At 37.2% G+C, this 15,247-nt stretch overlaps 1 protein-coding gene across 21 annotated transcripts in view; it reads right to left on the minus strand.

The window, feature by feature from the left end:
- The window catches only part of PPFIA2 (PTPRF interacting protein alpha 2), a 469,663-nt gene that overhangs the window by 73,734 nt on the left and 380,682 nt on the right, over nucleotides 1–15,247 (minus strand). For all 21 annotated transcript variants that reach the window (XM_055118486.1, XM_055118484.1, XM_055118483.1 and 18 more), the window contains 3 exons: nucleotides 12,243–12,334; nucleotides 5,526–5,661; nucleotides 774–994 (listed from right to left, as the gene is read on the minus strand). In XM_055118486.1, coding sequence (XP_054974461.1) covers nucleotides 774–994; nucleotides 5,526–5,661; nucleotides 12,243–12,334 — 449 coding nt within the window. The remainder of the gene's footprint in view (nucleotides 1–773; nucleotides 995–5,525; nucleotides 5,662–12,242; nucleotides 12,335–15,247) is intronic.

Genomic DNA, 15,247 nt, shown 5'->3' on the forward strand with positions numbered 1-15,247 from the left:
GAATTCAGCTTTCAAATAAAGCAGACAGTGATGGAGAGTTACTGACATTGTGAGCTATTATATACTTATAATCATATAATATAAAATTTTATCAAAAATTAAATTGATATTAAAAATACCAAAATGTACATAAAACATAATAAATTGATTAAATAATAATGTTATACTGAAGCTATATTACTTCAGTATAAATAACTGAAAAATATAAATTACTGTATGACAAAATATATTAAATTTTGAGGTGTTAAGCTCTGCAATTTCAATCCTATAATTTTACCTACTTTTGATAAGCCAAAATTATCTGTATACTGTATGATAAAGTATAATAGTACATTTTTCAATTGTTTTGAAGCACTGTCATTTCGTTGTTCATCAATTTGCTCAAGTGAGCACCAGTAACGTCTCTATTGTGAGACTTGTTACTGTTTTTAGTGTTATTAAATAATTACATCATAATTAACTTCACACCAATCTCTGAACACTTATAAAGATGATTGCACATTAATTTGTATACTAATATTACTATTTTAACATTAAATGTAACTTAAGAAAATACAAATGACCACAAATGCTGATAAATAGTGCATGTTAATTTAAAAATTACATTTAAATGCATATGAATAAACTTTGTCTTTATTTTTATAATGCCCTAATACCAGTTCAAATGTTATGTAGGAAATATAGGGGTGATAAGATGATCTTGTGAAAATATACTTTCTGATTCAGTTGGCTGGCTGAGATCTGAGATTCCTCAGTTCTAACACTGAACACACCTGATTTCTTTGTTGATGGCATCCAGTTGCTCCTGAAGCATCATGGCTAGTGTCTGGGCATCAGAATGACCACTTGGAGAGAGAAGATCCATTGAGCTGAAAATTGTTTCTCTGTCATCATCATCAATATCAGACATTTCTGTGTCACTTTCAAATGGGTGGCTACTTAGTACTCCGATTTGCTGAGTTCTGTTCCACTCATGATCCCCAAGAGATTTCACCTAAATGGTAAATTGACAATTTGGGTATTTTTCAATCAGTTATTTTTAAAACTGTGAGGTTATAACAAAATTGCACATGCTATATTAGCTTATCTGAAAAAGGCTAAAATAGCCATTAACAGTCTATTTTATTGGTGCAATACCATATTTAAAAATTCGAATGATGGAAGATATTATTAGTACATTAGTATAAATATCAAGATTTTAGTAGGTATAAAGGTGGCAAACCTCTTTTTTTATTTTTGCTTTTTGGGTCACACCCGGTGATGCACAGGGGTTACTCCTGGCTCTTCAATCAGGAATTACTACTGTCGGTGCTCAGGGAACCATATGGGATGCTGGGATTTGAACCCTGTTCGGCTGCGTGCAAGGCAAACGCCTTACCCGCTGTGCTATTGCTCCAGCCCCAAAGCTGGCAAACTTTTGAATGGTTTCTAGATGAAAACTCAATTAAGATAACATCTAAAAGACTTTTTTTTACATTTGTTACATTTGACTTGCTTCCAAATAGATGTTTCTATTCGCTTACACTTATTCATTCCCACTTATTATCATAACTTATTATCATTACATCATTAGAACATACTTATTCCTTTATTTTGTTTCTTTGTATATACAAATGAGTGAGATTATATCTGGTACTTGTCTTCTTTCTTATTTATTTTATTTAATGTGACATCCTCTAGACTGATCCAGATATCATAATTAGTTTTAGCTATATTTTCTTTTTATAGGGCGGGTGCGATAGCACAGTTGGTAGGGCGTTTGCCTTGCATGCTGCCAACCCATGTTCGATTCCTTTGTCCCTCTCAGAGAGCCTAGCAAGCTACCAAGAGTAGCTTGCCTGCACGGGCAGAGCCTGGCAAGCTACCAGTGGCGTATTCGATATGCCAAAAACAGTAACAAGTCTCACAATGGAGACGTTACTGGTGCCCGCTCGAGCAAATTGATGAGCAATGGGATGACAGTGATACAGTGATACAGGGTGAGGTCACCAATTGCATGCAACAAATTATATAGAAATTCTCTCCTGACCATTCATTTGCACAAATTCTGATGAAGTGTTATTAACATAGAAATTTAGTGCTGATCACTTAAATGTTTCAATGGCATTTAAACACAAGACAAGCTAATTTACATGTTAATTTTAATCCTTTAAAGAAATGAAGCTGAAATATTCAAAAGATTTAAATTTTTTTAAGCTAGTTATATAAAATATGAGAAGCTTGGTGTAAGTAGAATATCCTACAATTGTCGTTTATGTGATATTACTTTGATGTGGTGAGCTTTTATTGTTTATTTTAAAATAATTTTAATTGAGATTTTGTGGTTTATAGTATTGTTAATAATGACAGCTCATGCACATAATTCCAACTAGGTGTGGTGATTTTGTACCAAACTTGATGGTATTCTGGGACTACTGATGACTCCTTGCATGAGAGGTGCTCAACAGAGCTCAGGAGACAAAGTAATACCAGGTATTAAACAGGTAGCTTTGGGGCTAGAGCAATAGCACAGTGGGTACGGCATTTGCCTTCCACGCGGCCCACCCGGGTTTGATTCCCAGCATCCCATATGGCCCCCTGAGCACCGCCAGGAGTAAATCCTGAGTGCATGATCCAGAAGTAACCTCTGTGCATCGCCGGGTGTGACCCAAAAAGAAGAAAAACAACAAACAAACAAAAAATCAGGTAGCTTTATGTAGGACAAGTGACATGACTCATACACTAAACCTCTAGTCCTTTCTTGACTTTAAAAAAATATTGGTTTTCGGCAATCCCAGCCGGGGCCGGTGCTCAGCTCCGGCCGGGTTTCGGCCTGGGTGCCAAGCCTCTGCAGAGCCGGTGGATGTGGAACGAGCGGGAACCAGAGACAGCTTTAGGATTTGGGGTTCCAGCAAGTGCTTGCACCCATGTATGGAGACTGTGAACTAAGCTTTTGCCCCACGCCGGCTAATGGAGGAAATAACCTTCCTTCTTGGTCTCTCTCCCCTCCGGGAGAAGGCGTGGTGTCCGACATTTTGTGGGTCCTTTGAGAAGGTATGAACTTTTGTCGCAGAAAAAAAAAAGAAAATGTGCTTTGAACTTGAAACAGCCGAGGTATACCAGGGCTGTCCCAGCCGGGGCCCGTGCTCGGCTCTGGCCGGGTTTCGGCCCGGGTGCCCATGTCTCTGCAGAGCCGGTGGATGTGGAATGAGCGGGAACCAGAGACAGCTTTTGGATTTGGGGTTCCAGCAAGTGCTTGCACCCATGTATGGAGATTGTGAACTAACTTTGGCTACATGGTGTTCCAGGAAGGGAAATGATTCATTTTCCAACTTAAATCTCCACGGACTTAATTACTATAATACAGAAATTGTAAACCGCGCGGCTGCAGTAGCCGATTGGGGGGTGAGGGGTGGGATGTATACTGTTTTTTTTGTTTTTGCTTTTGTTTTTGTTTTTATTGGTGAATTTTATCTCTTCATTCTCATCAGTGGAAAACTTAACATCAAATATTTCCTTGCTAATAGAGCTGTATTCTTGGGGGATAAATTCCAACAAAAATAGTGAGTCTGTTTTGAAACTCTAACAACAATAGTGAATTGTGTATTGAAATCTGGAATCTAATCAAGGTAAAGAGAAAAGGAAGTGAAATTATCACTCACGCACGGAGGGGAGGTTGGGGGGTGAGGGGTGGGATGTATACTGTTTTTTTTGTTTTTGCTTTTGTTTTTGTTTTTATTGGTGGTGGAATATGGGCACTGGTGAAGGGATGGGTGTTTGAGCATTGTATAACTGAGATATAAGCCTGAGAACTTTGTAACTTTCCACTTGGTGATTCAATAAATTCAATTAAAAAAATTGGTTTTCATTTCTATAGTCATGCAAAATGATGATATGGGAAACTACCTACTAGTGCCCTGAGAATTTATTTAAGATTTGAGGTTCTGGATTAGCATTTGCTTTGCAAAGTATTTCAGTATCAAATAGAACCATACTTAATTATTTGATACATAAAAAATGAATAAAGAAATGAAATAGATTTAATTTTTCATTTTCTCATGTATTCATTTTCTCATGTATTAATTCATTCATATATATTGAATATCAACTTAAGTGAATAATTTTCACATGGAAGTCCATTATAAACTACAGAGTTTTTCACATATGGATTTTCACATATAGACAAAGTAGATTATGTAGTATTTCATACACATCAAGGTAGATGGGAAAACAAGTTATATTTAGGGCAAAAAAGAAACTATACTATTTTCCTATAAAGTTAAATTATGTATTATTCAATATGCATAGCTTACAAATTTCAGATAATTAGAATGAAAGATTTCTGATACAGTTAATCACAATTCTCCATAAGCACTTTAAATAATCGATGTATGTTTTCCTTAATGAGCCATATATTGTTCAGTTCTGAAAATAGTCATTTAAAATATTAAATCAATTTTAAGGCTAATCTCAATGCTGTAGCATATATTCACAAGCAATCTAAACAGCAAGATGAGGCAATGGCTGAAAGTGTGAGATTTGAGAGTTGGGAAACAGTACAGAGCTCAATGCACATGTGCCTGATCACAGTTTAAGCCTCAGCATCACAGACCTCCAGAACAACGCCAGGGTGGCCCCGGAGGGCTAGGGCTACGGCACATCAGGCCCAAGTCGCACAGAATCCATGAGCCTAGCACTGAAACAGTGGCCTACGCCAGCTGGCTGAGTATCTCTTAGGGTGTCCCTATGGGTCCTCTGAGCACTTGGGATCTCTCAACAACTGTCACTGTCACTGTCATCCCGTTGCTCATCGATTGGCTCGAGCGGGCACCAGTAATGTGTCCATTGTGAGACGTGTTGTTACTGTTTTTGGCATATCGGATACACCACGGGTAGCTTGCAGGCTCTGCCATGTGTGTGAGACACTCTGGGTAGCTTGCCCGGCTGTCCGAGAGGGACGGAAGTATAGAACCCGGGTAGGCCGCATGATAGGCAAACGCCCTACCGCTGTGCTATCACTCCAGCCCCTCCCAACAACAAAAAACTGAAATTGTGAGATTTGGAAATATACAAACAAAGCCTTAAGTTTGTACAGTATTCTGATTGGCGATACAGTGCTACTAAGACCTTCAGTCCTGACAGCTTCCGGGCCAGGCTGCTGTTATTGTTGGAGTGGCCTCTGGGGAACCTGTGGTGTTAGAGATCAAACTTGGGACCTAATGAATGTGTTCCTGTATTTTGGACTATCTAACCCTTGCTCCAACACAACCTCTTAAATATCATTTTTAAGTTGATATTAAAAAAGTATCCTGAAAGTGGGGGGAAGTACCCTTATAATGATGTGGATGGAAATATGGAAAATGATCAATGAGACTTTTGGCACAGTTTGGGGTATTAATTACATTATAATGCAATAATATGTTCTATGCAATGCTTAATGAATTAAAATACATGCATTTTTATTTCTCAGTGGTCACATTCTGACAAAAATTGAATACTGTAATTACTTAAAACCATCAAGGAACTAAAAACAAAAATTGCTTAACCTTCGGCTCATCTCTTCGTACACCCATGCGGCCTCTCCTTGGTCTTCTTATTACTTTAGTTGTTCTGTAATCAGGCTGACTATCCACAAGGGACCCAACAGAATATCGCAACTCAGCTGAGGTGTCTAAATGAGTTCTGAAAAAAGAAAAGGAAAGATATAAAAACTTGCCTAATCTTAAAAATAAATTTGCAGCAAATCACTACTATTCAACTGGCAATAAGGCATAAACTCTCAAGAAAATAAATGTTAGGGAAGAAAACTGGCGGTGCTTGGGGGACCATATGGGATGCTGGGGATTGAACCCAGGTCGGCCATGTGCAAGACAAACGCCCTACCCACTGTGATATCGCTCTGGCCTGAAAAACCACAGATTCTTAACTTTTTAGGTGACACCCAAGCAATGTTGGAGGCATGAAGGACCCAGGGAACTCTGTCTGTGAATGTCCAGTGCTCGGCCCAATGATGTGGTGCCGCGTGGGCAAGGGTGCTGGGGGCAACTAAGGCTCTACCAGGTGGAAATAGAACCTGTGTCAGTAATGTGCAAGACCAGGATTTATTTCCTCACTATATTTTTTTCATCCTCCAGTACCCTATTTTCAATGACCTATTTTTCAATTTGGAGTGGAGCGATAGCACAGCAGGTAGAGAGGGCATTTGCCTTGCACGCAGCCGACCCAGGTTCGATAGATTCCTCCGTCCCTCTCTGAGAGCCCAGCAAGCTACCGAGAGCATCCCACCGGAATGGCAGAGACTGGCAAGCTCCCCGAGGCATATTCAATATGCTAAAAATAGTAACAAGTCTCACAATGGAGACGTTACTGGTGCCCGCTCCATCAAATCGATAAGCAATGGAAGGACAGTGCTACAGTGCTATCTTTCATTTTATTTATTTATTTTTTTCATTTTAGAAAATCAACAATATGCTTGAAATCAGATTAATCTAATGTAAATATCTTTCTTCAATAAAATTAAATATACCATCAAAACAAATGTGTGGATTTTGATAAGACCAAGACATTGTCCTAAATGATAAATAAAAGGTATTTGTAAGAACATTTGATTCTTTTTTTTTTTTTTTTTTTTTTTTTTGCTTTTTGGGTCACACCTGGCGATGCACAGGGGTTACTCCTGGCTCTGCACTCAGGAATTACCCCTGGCCGTGCTCAGGGGACCATATGGGATGCTGGGATTTGAACCCGGGTCGGCCGCGTGCAAGGCAAACGCCCTACCCGCTGTGCTATCTCTCCAGCCCCCGAACATTTGATTCTTAATCTTTAAAGAAAACAGTTGGAAAATATATTTGGAAAAAATATTACATTGATTTTTAATAAACATCATAATAAATGTACTGTAAACCTTAAAGTGCATTAAAGATTCCTTAGTCATGTCATCTCTTTATATATCTCTAACACATTCTGTTTCTTGCTGCAACAACAGGTTTTTTTTTTTAACAGCATTTAACTTGAATATTTTTTGTTTGTTTTTGTTTTGGGGCCACACCTGGTGATGCACAAGTGTTATTCCTGGCTAGCAATCATGCCTGGTGTGAACTGGGGGCCTTATAGGATATCAGGGATCAAACCTGAATCAGTCACATGCAAGGCAAGTGCCCTACCCACCATACTATCTTTCTAGCTTTACCTCTGAGTCTTAATCATGTTAACTGGTTTTAATTTGAAATAATTATAAATGGAAAATACCAAGCAGGAGGTTAGTCTAAAAATGACACAACTGTGCAATTTTACCTAATGGGTAGAAAGTATAATTTTCATTTTTAAAAGACCAAATTTGGGCTGGAGCATTAGTAGAATGTATATGGCATGTGTCTTGCATATGGCCAACCTGGCACCCATATTATATCCCAATCCATACCAGGAATGAGCATAGTGTGAGGAGGGAGTCCTGAGCACCACCAGATGTGGCCCCAAAACAAACAAATTAAGAACAAATTTTAGTTCAACATCATATGATCAAGGTAGTATGTAATTAAATATAATCTAAGCTAAACCATCTCAGATTTTATGAATGATTTGTCTATGAGTATTCAGTATAATAATGTCTATTAGTCATTCATAAAATTGTAACTCGTGTTTTTTCTTTTTCTTTTTTTTTTTTTTGCTTTTTGGGTCATACCCGGCGATGCACAGGGGTTACTACTGGCTCATGCACTCAGGAATTACTCCTGGCGATGCTCAGGGGACCATATGGGATGCTGGAATTCAAACCCGGGTTGGCCTCGTGCGAGGCAAATGCCCTACCTGCTGTGCTATTGCTCCAGCCCCAATAACTCATCATCTTAGTAGTATTATTTTCTTGTCTCACAGCTTCAGGTAACATAAAAAAACATGACATAAGAACTGGGCAAATGGCTCAGTGGTAGAGTGTATGCCTTGCAAATGGAAAGCCTGGGTTCAATTTCCAACATCATAATGTAAAAAAAGAATAAAACAATGGAACTAAATACAAATATAGTCATATCAGTAATCTTTAGGGCTTCTCAATGACCTTAAAAAGTCATCTCTAGTCTGTACACTCCCTACCTGCCAAATTTACTTCTAATAACTTTCTTCCCATTCTGTCTGTTGAGCTATATAGATTCTTTCATCCCTTTAATAACTTATGCTTTATGTTACTTCAGAAGTTTAGACACTGTGTTCACTGTGCTGGCGACAGAAAAAGAAAAATATTTATATCGTTAACATTAGTAAAGTGTCAGACTAAAAGTTATATGTTTGAGTCCATGATATTCACACTAACATGTTCACAAAATAATAAATATTTTTGTATTCCTCTCTGGACCACCTATTAATCTTTATGAGGACTTAAAAATACTGCTCCAAGGATCTAGTGGTCACACACAGCAGAAGTGACCTGAATATATGAGCATGAAAGGTCAATGGCAGGGCCCAGAGGCAGTGCTGGTAGTGACCTCACTACTAAATACAAATATGGTCCTATCCATAGTCTTTAGAGCTTTGCAATGACCTTGAAAAGTTAGTCTGTACACTCCCTACCTGCCAAATTTACAACAGTCATCCCTGGTTGTTTCCGAGAAACCATGCATGCTGGGCTACTCGCAGACTCATCAATTCCTGATATATGCTCTAGCCCTGACAGGTATGTATTTGGCTCCTAAAAGTATTTATTCTTTCAGCAGCAATGCACCTTCTATACTATAATATTTGGCAAATAGAATGTGCTCAATTGATTTTGAAAGAAAAAAAAATGATCCTGGGCAGTTCAGTGTTGGTGAAGGGTACTAATTTAATGCATCAAAATCATAAAATTAAACACTATTGTAGCAGTGTTACATAAAGTAGAATTAAAATTTAAAACAAAAATCTGAGACAGCACCAATGTTAGATGAGTCCATTGTTTTTATTTCATCCAAAGAAGTTACTATTCCCCACTCTTCTTTTTCTCATTAGTGAAAGTTTCATACCAGGATGAATGGAAAGCAATCTTATCATACAGTTGAACTTTTAATCATTTTGGGTACAGGATGTTTTGAGAGGAACGTGGAGGTCTAAATTGCAATGTGATCATTAATTCCTCTAGGGGAGGGTCTATGTAACATCTCTTCCTGATTGCCTATGCATATACACTCTAACAAAGACAAATTAGTTATTAACTTTCTTTGAGAAATAATATTGTACTCCTCCTGCTTTCTGGAATGTTTCCCACAGCGTGTGTGTGTCTGTGTAGGGGAGAGGGTTAGGCTATATCTGAGCATGCTCAAAAGTTACTCCTGCCTCGATGCTCAGGGGTCACTCCTGGTGATGCTGTGGAGACATATTCCAGGCATTGAGCCAGGTCAGTACATGCAAGGCAAGTGCTCTAACCCCTGTATTATCTTTCTGATCCACCACCATTTTAACTATCTTGGTCCTACCCTTTCTTCAGAGTTGAATTAAATTAAATTTTTTCTGTTAAATCTGGAACTTACTTTATTTTCTTCTTTGATGAGATACCAGTAAAGGATATTGGTTACTTATATTCACTAATTTATTTGATCTTTTTCCTCCTTTACACATGTGAGATTAAAAATAAACTTTGGGGCTGGAGATGTACAGTGGGGCAAGCACTTGCTTTGCATGAGGCCATCCTGGGTTCAACCTTCAGGACCCCAGATGATCCCACAAATACTGCCAGGAATAACTCCTGAGTACAGAGCCAGGAGTAACCCTGACCATTTATAGGTGTGGCCCAAAACAATAGAAAACAAAACAAACAAAACCCAGCAAACTTTATAGGTGTTCTAAGGCATCTCCATATTTTCTTTATCGGTTCTTTTACCATTAATGTGGACTTGCCAAAGTACACAGGTTTAATAAGTTACTGATGTTTAATAAACACTCATTATTCTGGCAACTTATAAATTCTATCAGTTTTGTTATACTACACTTTATTTAAAATTTTATGTATTTACTGTTTACAAAACTACCTTACTCAGTCTTCTCATTTAGTTTGCAAAGTTGGCTTATGAGATCATCAGAACCCATAAATATGACTTTATGCAAGACCATCTACATATACACATTTAAATCTGGATGAATATGCAAAAATATATAGTTCGTGAAAGTGTATAAAGTTATAATAAAATTAATTTATTTTTCCCAAATCAAATAGCTGACAACGGTACTCAGTTTGTGACTAGAGACTTTAGTATTCTATTCTTGTTATGAAATCGTTTCTAATATAATCCCTGTATCAGTGAACAGTTTTTCTTTCTGAGGTTTTCAAGCTTTCCAGATGATCTTTCATTGTGGAAATATGTCATATTTTTAGTGATAATCCATGGCAGCTACAGGCTTTTAAAAACACCTCTATAGCTAAAAAGATAATTTCAACATCATTTGGCCTTATTGGAACATATTTATTGATTGAAGAATGCTTACTTTCCATCATCGGCACCACTACCATAAAATGCGATATGTCACTGAATAAATCATTTGAGTTTAGGTACAAAAATTAGGATGACATTTTAGAAAATCCAGTGATTTTCAAATTTACATATATAAAGTTCTTTGCATATTATCATAGCTGCAGAATCGTATCTTATATACTTAATATAGACAAAGAGCAATGATATTCTTATTAATATTTTTTGAGTATATAGGCTTCTAGAATTTTTTCTACTTAGTACTTTTTATCTGAGAATTTGAAATGTTTTAACAGGTATTCAACCATTTGACCATATTTTTAGTTTGTTTCTTTTTCTTTTTGTGTCACACCTGGCGATGCACAGGGTTACTTCTAGCTATCCCTCTCAGGAATTACTCCTGGCGGTGCTCAGGGGACCATATGGGATGTTGGAAATCGAACCCAGGTTGGCTGCGTGCAAGGCAAATGCCATACCTGCTGCGCTATTGCTCCAGCTCCGACAGTATTTTTAAAAGCACACGGTATGACAGTTTCCCGATGTATAATCAAAATAGACAAAAGAAGTACAACCTTCATGAAGGTTCTTAAGATAAGCATTGCACTGTAGCACTGTCATCCCTTGTTCATCGATTTGCATGAGCAGGCACCAGTAACATCTCCATTGTGAGACTTGTTGTTACTGTTTTTGGCATATCAAATACATCATTAAGAGCTTGCCAGGCTCTGTCATGCGGCCATGATACTCTTGGTAGTTTGCCCGGCTCTCCAAAAGAGACGGAGAAATCGGGTCGGCTGCATGCAAGGCAAATGCAGTACCTGCTGTGCTATCGCTCCAGGTAAGCATAAGATCAAGAATATAGGACTTCTAAGTGACATGGTGGTCAAAAGATTCAAACAACTTATGTTATTTCATAAAATGAAAAGTCAGGGGCTGGAAGATAGCACCACTGGTAGGGCGTTTGCCTTGCTTACGGCTGACTTGGGTTGATTCCCAGCATCACATAGGGTTCCCCAAGCACCACCAGGAGTAATTTCTGAGTGTATGAACCACGAGTGACCCCTGTGCATTACTGGCTGTGACCCCAAACCCCCCAAAAATAAAATAATCAAATGAATGAGTTCGTCTGGAGTTTCTTATCAATTTAAATAAATGAATTAAAAAATTGTACGAGATTAAAATAGTTCATTCTATAGAAAAATAATTATTTCAGTGCCTCTTTTTTTCAAAATAGATTATCAAGTCAAAATAGAATATGCATGTAGTTTAATATGAATTTATTTCATATATCTTATTGCTTCTTCATTTGCAATGACTTTCACAGAATAGTTAAATGCTAGATAACAAACCAATGGCATTTTCCACAGCATCAAGCATTGAAAACATGTTCATGTAGATTAAAAGGCCAATACATCTTTACATCTTCCAGTAACGAGGTGCATTCTCATTATATAGAATTTTTTAAATTCACTTATAATTTTAAAACATACTGCTATCATTGTAAGGACAGAAAAAAGGCATTAATCAAAAAAATGTTCATTTGAAGAAAGTAAAGCTAGATTATAGATTTGTGAGCAGTAAATCTATAAATTAGTTTCTTGGGTTTGTTTTACTTTGCAAAGAACTGAACCTGGAACTTTGTACATGCAAGATACATATTTCACCAAGGAGGTATTTCCTGGTTCTGAATTTGCAAATCAGTAAGAACTCAAATTAGTGAAATAACTGCTGAATAGTTAAGATAGTCATAATTTTTATTTGAGCCATATAAATCACATGGGAATTCCTACTGCTGTTTAGTAAACTACTCATAAAATTTTCATTTAATGTTACCTTGATATTGTGGGTTCAATTAAAGATCCAGTTCTCATTTTCATTTGGTCCAATTCAGATCTCAGCTTTTCAATTTCTTCTGCCAATCTTTCCTAAAATTCAAAGAAGTATTGCTCAGATGATATACACAGACTCCAAATTCCATACTCAGTTATTATTATGTACCAAGTTAATGTTTTTGTTTACTCATTTCTTTGTTTTATTTTTTTAAGCCACACACAGTAATGTTAAGGGATTACTTCTGACTCTTTGTTGAGAGCCTGGCAGTGCTTGAAGGATTATATGTGGTGTCAAGAATTCCTTACCCACTATACAATCTCAACAGCCCTGAACTGAATTTTTTAAGGAAAACATATATTACAATGTGCTAGGTATGTTAAATGAAGTAAACCAGAAGAAGAACAAACACAGAATGATCTTGCTTATACGTGGTATAATGCAAGGAAAAGGGAATGCCGTATAGAAAAGGAAGGAAAGACGCATATATTACCAGACCCAAGAGTACATGGAGCAGAAGGGCAGAGAAGGAAATAAATCAAGGGAAAAAATAAGAGGCAGACAGGAAGTAACATGGAACAAAAGTGAAGGGTCTCGGGGGTACCAGTGTTCTGGAGCATTGTTATAACTATATATTCAAACTCTCAGAGTCAATAACAATGAAGTAAGAAGGAGATTCAGACCACAATAACCAAATATACTTTCAGAAAAGTAGGCTGGGATATAGTGATTAGTGGGAGGGACATGGGTACTGGTAAAAGGAAGCCGACACCTATGGTGGGGCTGGTGTTGTTGGAGCAGGGTGTATATGTATATATATATATAACTCAACTACAAATAACTCCATCAACCATGGTTTCTTAATCACTGTATCACTGTCATCACTGTCATCCCATTGCTCATCCATTTACTCGAGCGGGCACCAGTAACGTTTCCATTGTGAGACTTGTTACTGTTTTTGGCATAGCGAATCTGCCACAAGTAGCTTGCTAGGCTCTGCCGTGCAGCCAAGATACTCTTGGTAGCTTGCCAGGCTCTCCAAGAGGGATGGAGGAATCAGAACCTAGTCGGTCTCGAGCAAGGCAAACACCCTATCTGCTGTGCTTAAAAAATTAAAATTAAAAATAAACTTTCTTTGACATGAGGGGCCAAAGTGATTGCATAGTGTGTAGGACATTTGCCTTAGATGTGGTCAACTTGGATTTGATCATCAGTATCCCATGTGGTTCCCTGAATATCATCAGAAATAATTACTGAATGCAGAGCCAGGAGTAAGCCCTGAGCATATCTGGGTGTGAACGAAAACAAATATAAAAACAAAAAAAACAGAACTTTAATTGAAATGATGGGAAAATGTGTCTGATTATTACCACTGTAACAAAAAATGTGAAAAGCATACATCAATGAATAATTTTCTGTATTCCCTGGCATATAGTAACTTTGGATTTATGTAAGCATATGGTATTACTAATGGTATGACTATCTATGCTTATATTACATCACACTACAGAGTAGAAATCATAACCAGGTTTTTAATTAACAAAAAAACTATGCTATAAACAAGTTTTCTGCCATTCTTTGAAAATTGAAGGACAGAAAAGTAAAGGAAAAAGAATATGTGATGAAATTAATTTAAAAAATTTCAGCACCATTACAAAAATAAAAAAATGTTAGTTAAAATCAATGAATTTGAAATAAACAATCACTTATAGATCTGAGAGTTTACTCAGGTCAGCAATATAAACTGCAGTGTTTAAACTAATGAAGATGGGAGTGTTTTACAACCATTAACTAAATGCTCATAGATTCATCTTAGTGTGAAAGCTTAGAACTTTTATATTTTAGTAAATATAAAAATATGTCCTTCTAGATTTTTCTATTGCTATTCAAATTTAATCATCTGTATCAATGGCTTGATTTGCTATTGACAGAGAATTAGACAATGACTAACGAGGCTGGGAGGCAGTGGGGCCTTGCAAGTAAGTATTTCTGGGAACCTTCATGCCATTCTCAGAAATGCTCAAACTTCAACTCTTCAACATACAGAGTTCAGGCAAGAGATGTCGGTCTTGCTGGGAACATTGATTTTGCAGGTCACTAGGAATCCACATGGTCATACCTGGAATGATGTGCTGTTGGGGTTTGGACAAAGGGTCTCTATATGCGAGACATGTGCTCCAATCCCTTTAATTACTTTGCTGACCCTTTTTTTTTTTTTGTATTTCTTGATTCATGTGTCTTTCCTCATCTACATTTTGTTAATGGGGCTTTTGCAATGTTTCTCTTAGTAATTCTCTTTTCCATCTTTGTTCTTACTACCACCATCTTACACTACAATCTTTGTACCTTTCTCCAGAATTTACTGACTTTACAGAGAGTTTGCTTTATTCAATCTCTTCCCCACACATTCTGTTACTATGTGCGTCATTTTATAAAACATGCAAAAACAAATGAATCACTTGCTCATAAATATCTAAGCTTCCTAACCTACTTTTTCCTAACCTTTGGTATTTTCACAAATATGCATTGAATGTCTCTTGCTGTGCAGTCCCCAGTATATGCAATTTATGATTTATTAAAAATGGGGTCTACCTGATGTCTGAGGGAAGGAAAAATAGAATAATCAGTTAAGGATTCTCAAATAATGTCATATTTGAGCAGAGAGCTAAGTAAGCTGAAGTTTAAAAAAATGGGAAATGAAAGGTATGGGTATCAGTGTGACATCCATATCCATAAATTAGAGAATTTTAGGAGAAAAGGAGAGAATGGATATAGGGAAGTATTTTTCCAGGGCTTGAGAAGAACAGGACCTGAAAGGTTTTGTGAGTCACTTTTATTCTGGTCTTACAAGCAATATTCAGGATGCCCTGGGTCCCCTCTGGCGATTCTCAGCCAACAGGGCTAGTGGTCCAAAGTACATGTGACAGTGTGTTACTACTGAGAATTACCCATGTCACCTTGACCTCCAGAACCAAACCTTGTGGTCATCAGAGGTCTTCATATCTAGA

The sequence above is a fragment of the Sorex araneus genome, chromosome 10 (assembly GCF_027595985.1).
Source record: "Sorex araneus isolate mSorAra2 chromosome 10, mSorAra2.pri, whole genome shotgun sequence".
Taxonomy (NCBI): Eukaryota; Metazoa; Chordata; class Mammalia; order Eulipotyphla; family Soricidae; genus Sorex; species Sorex araneus.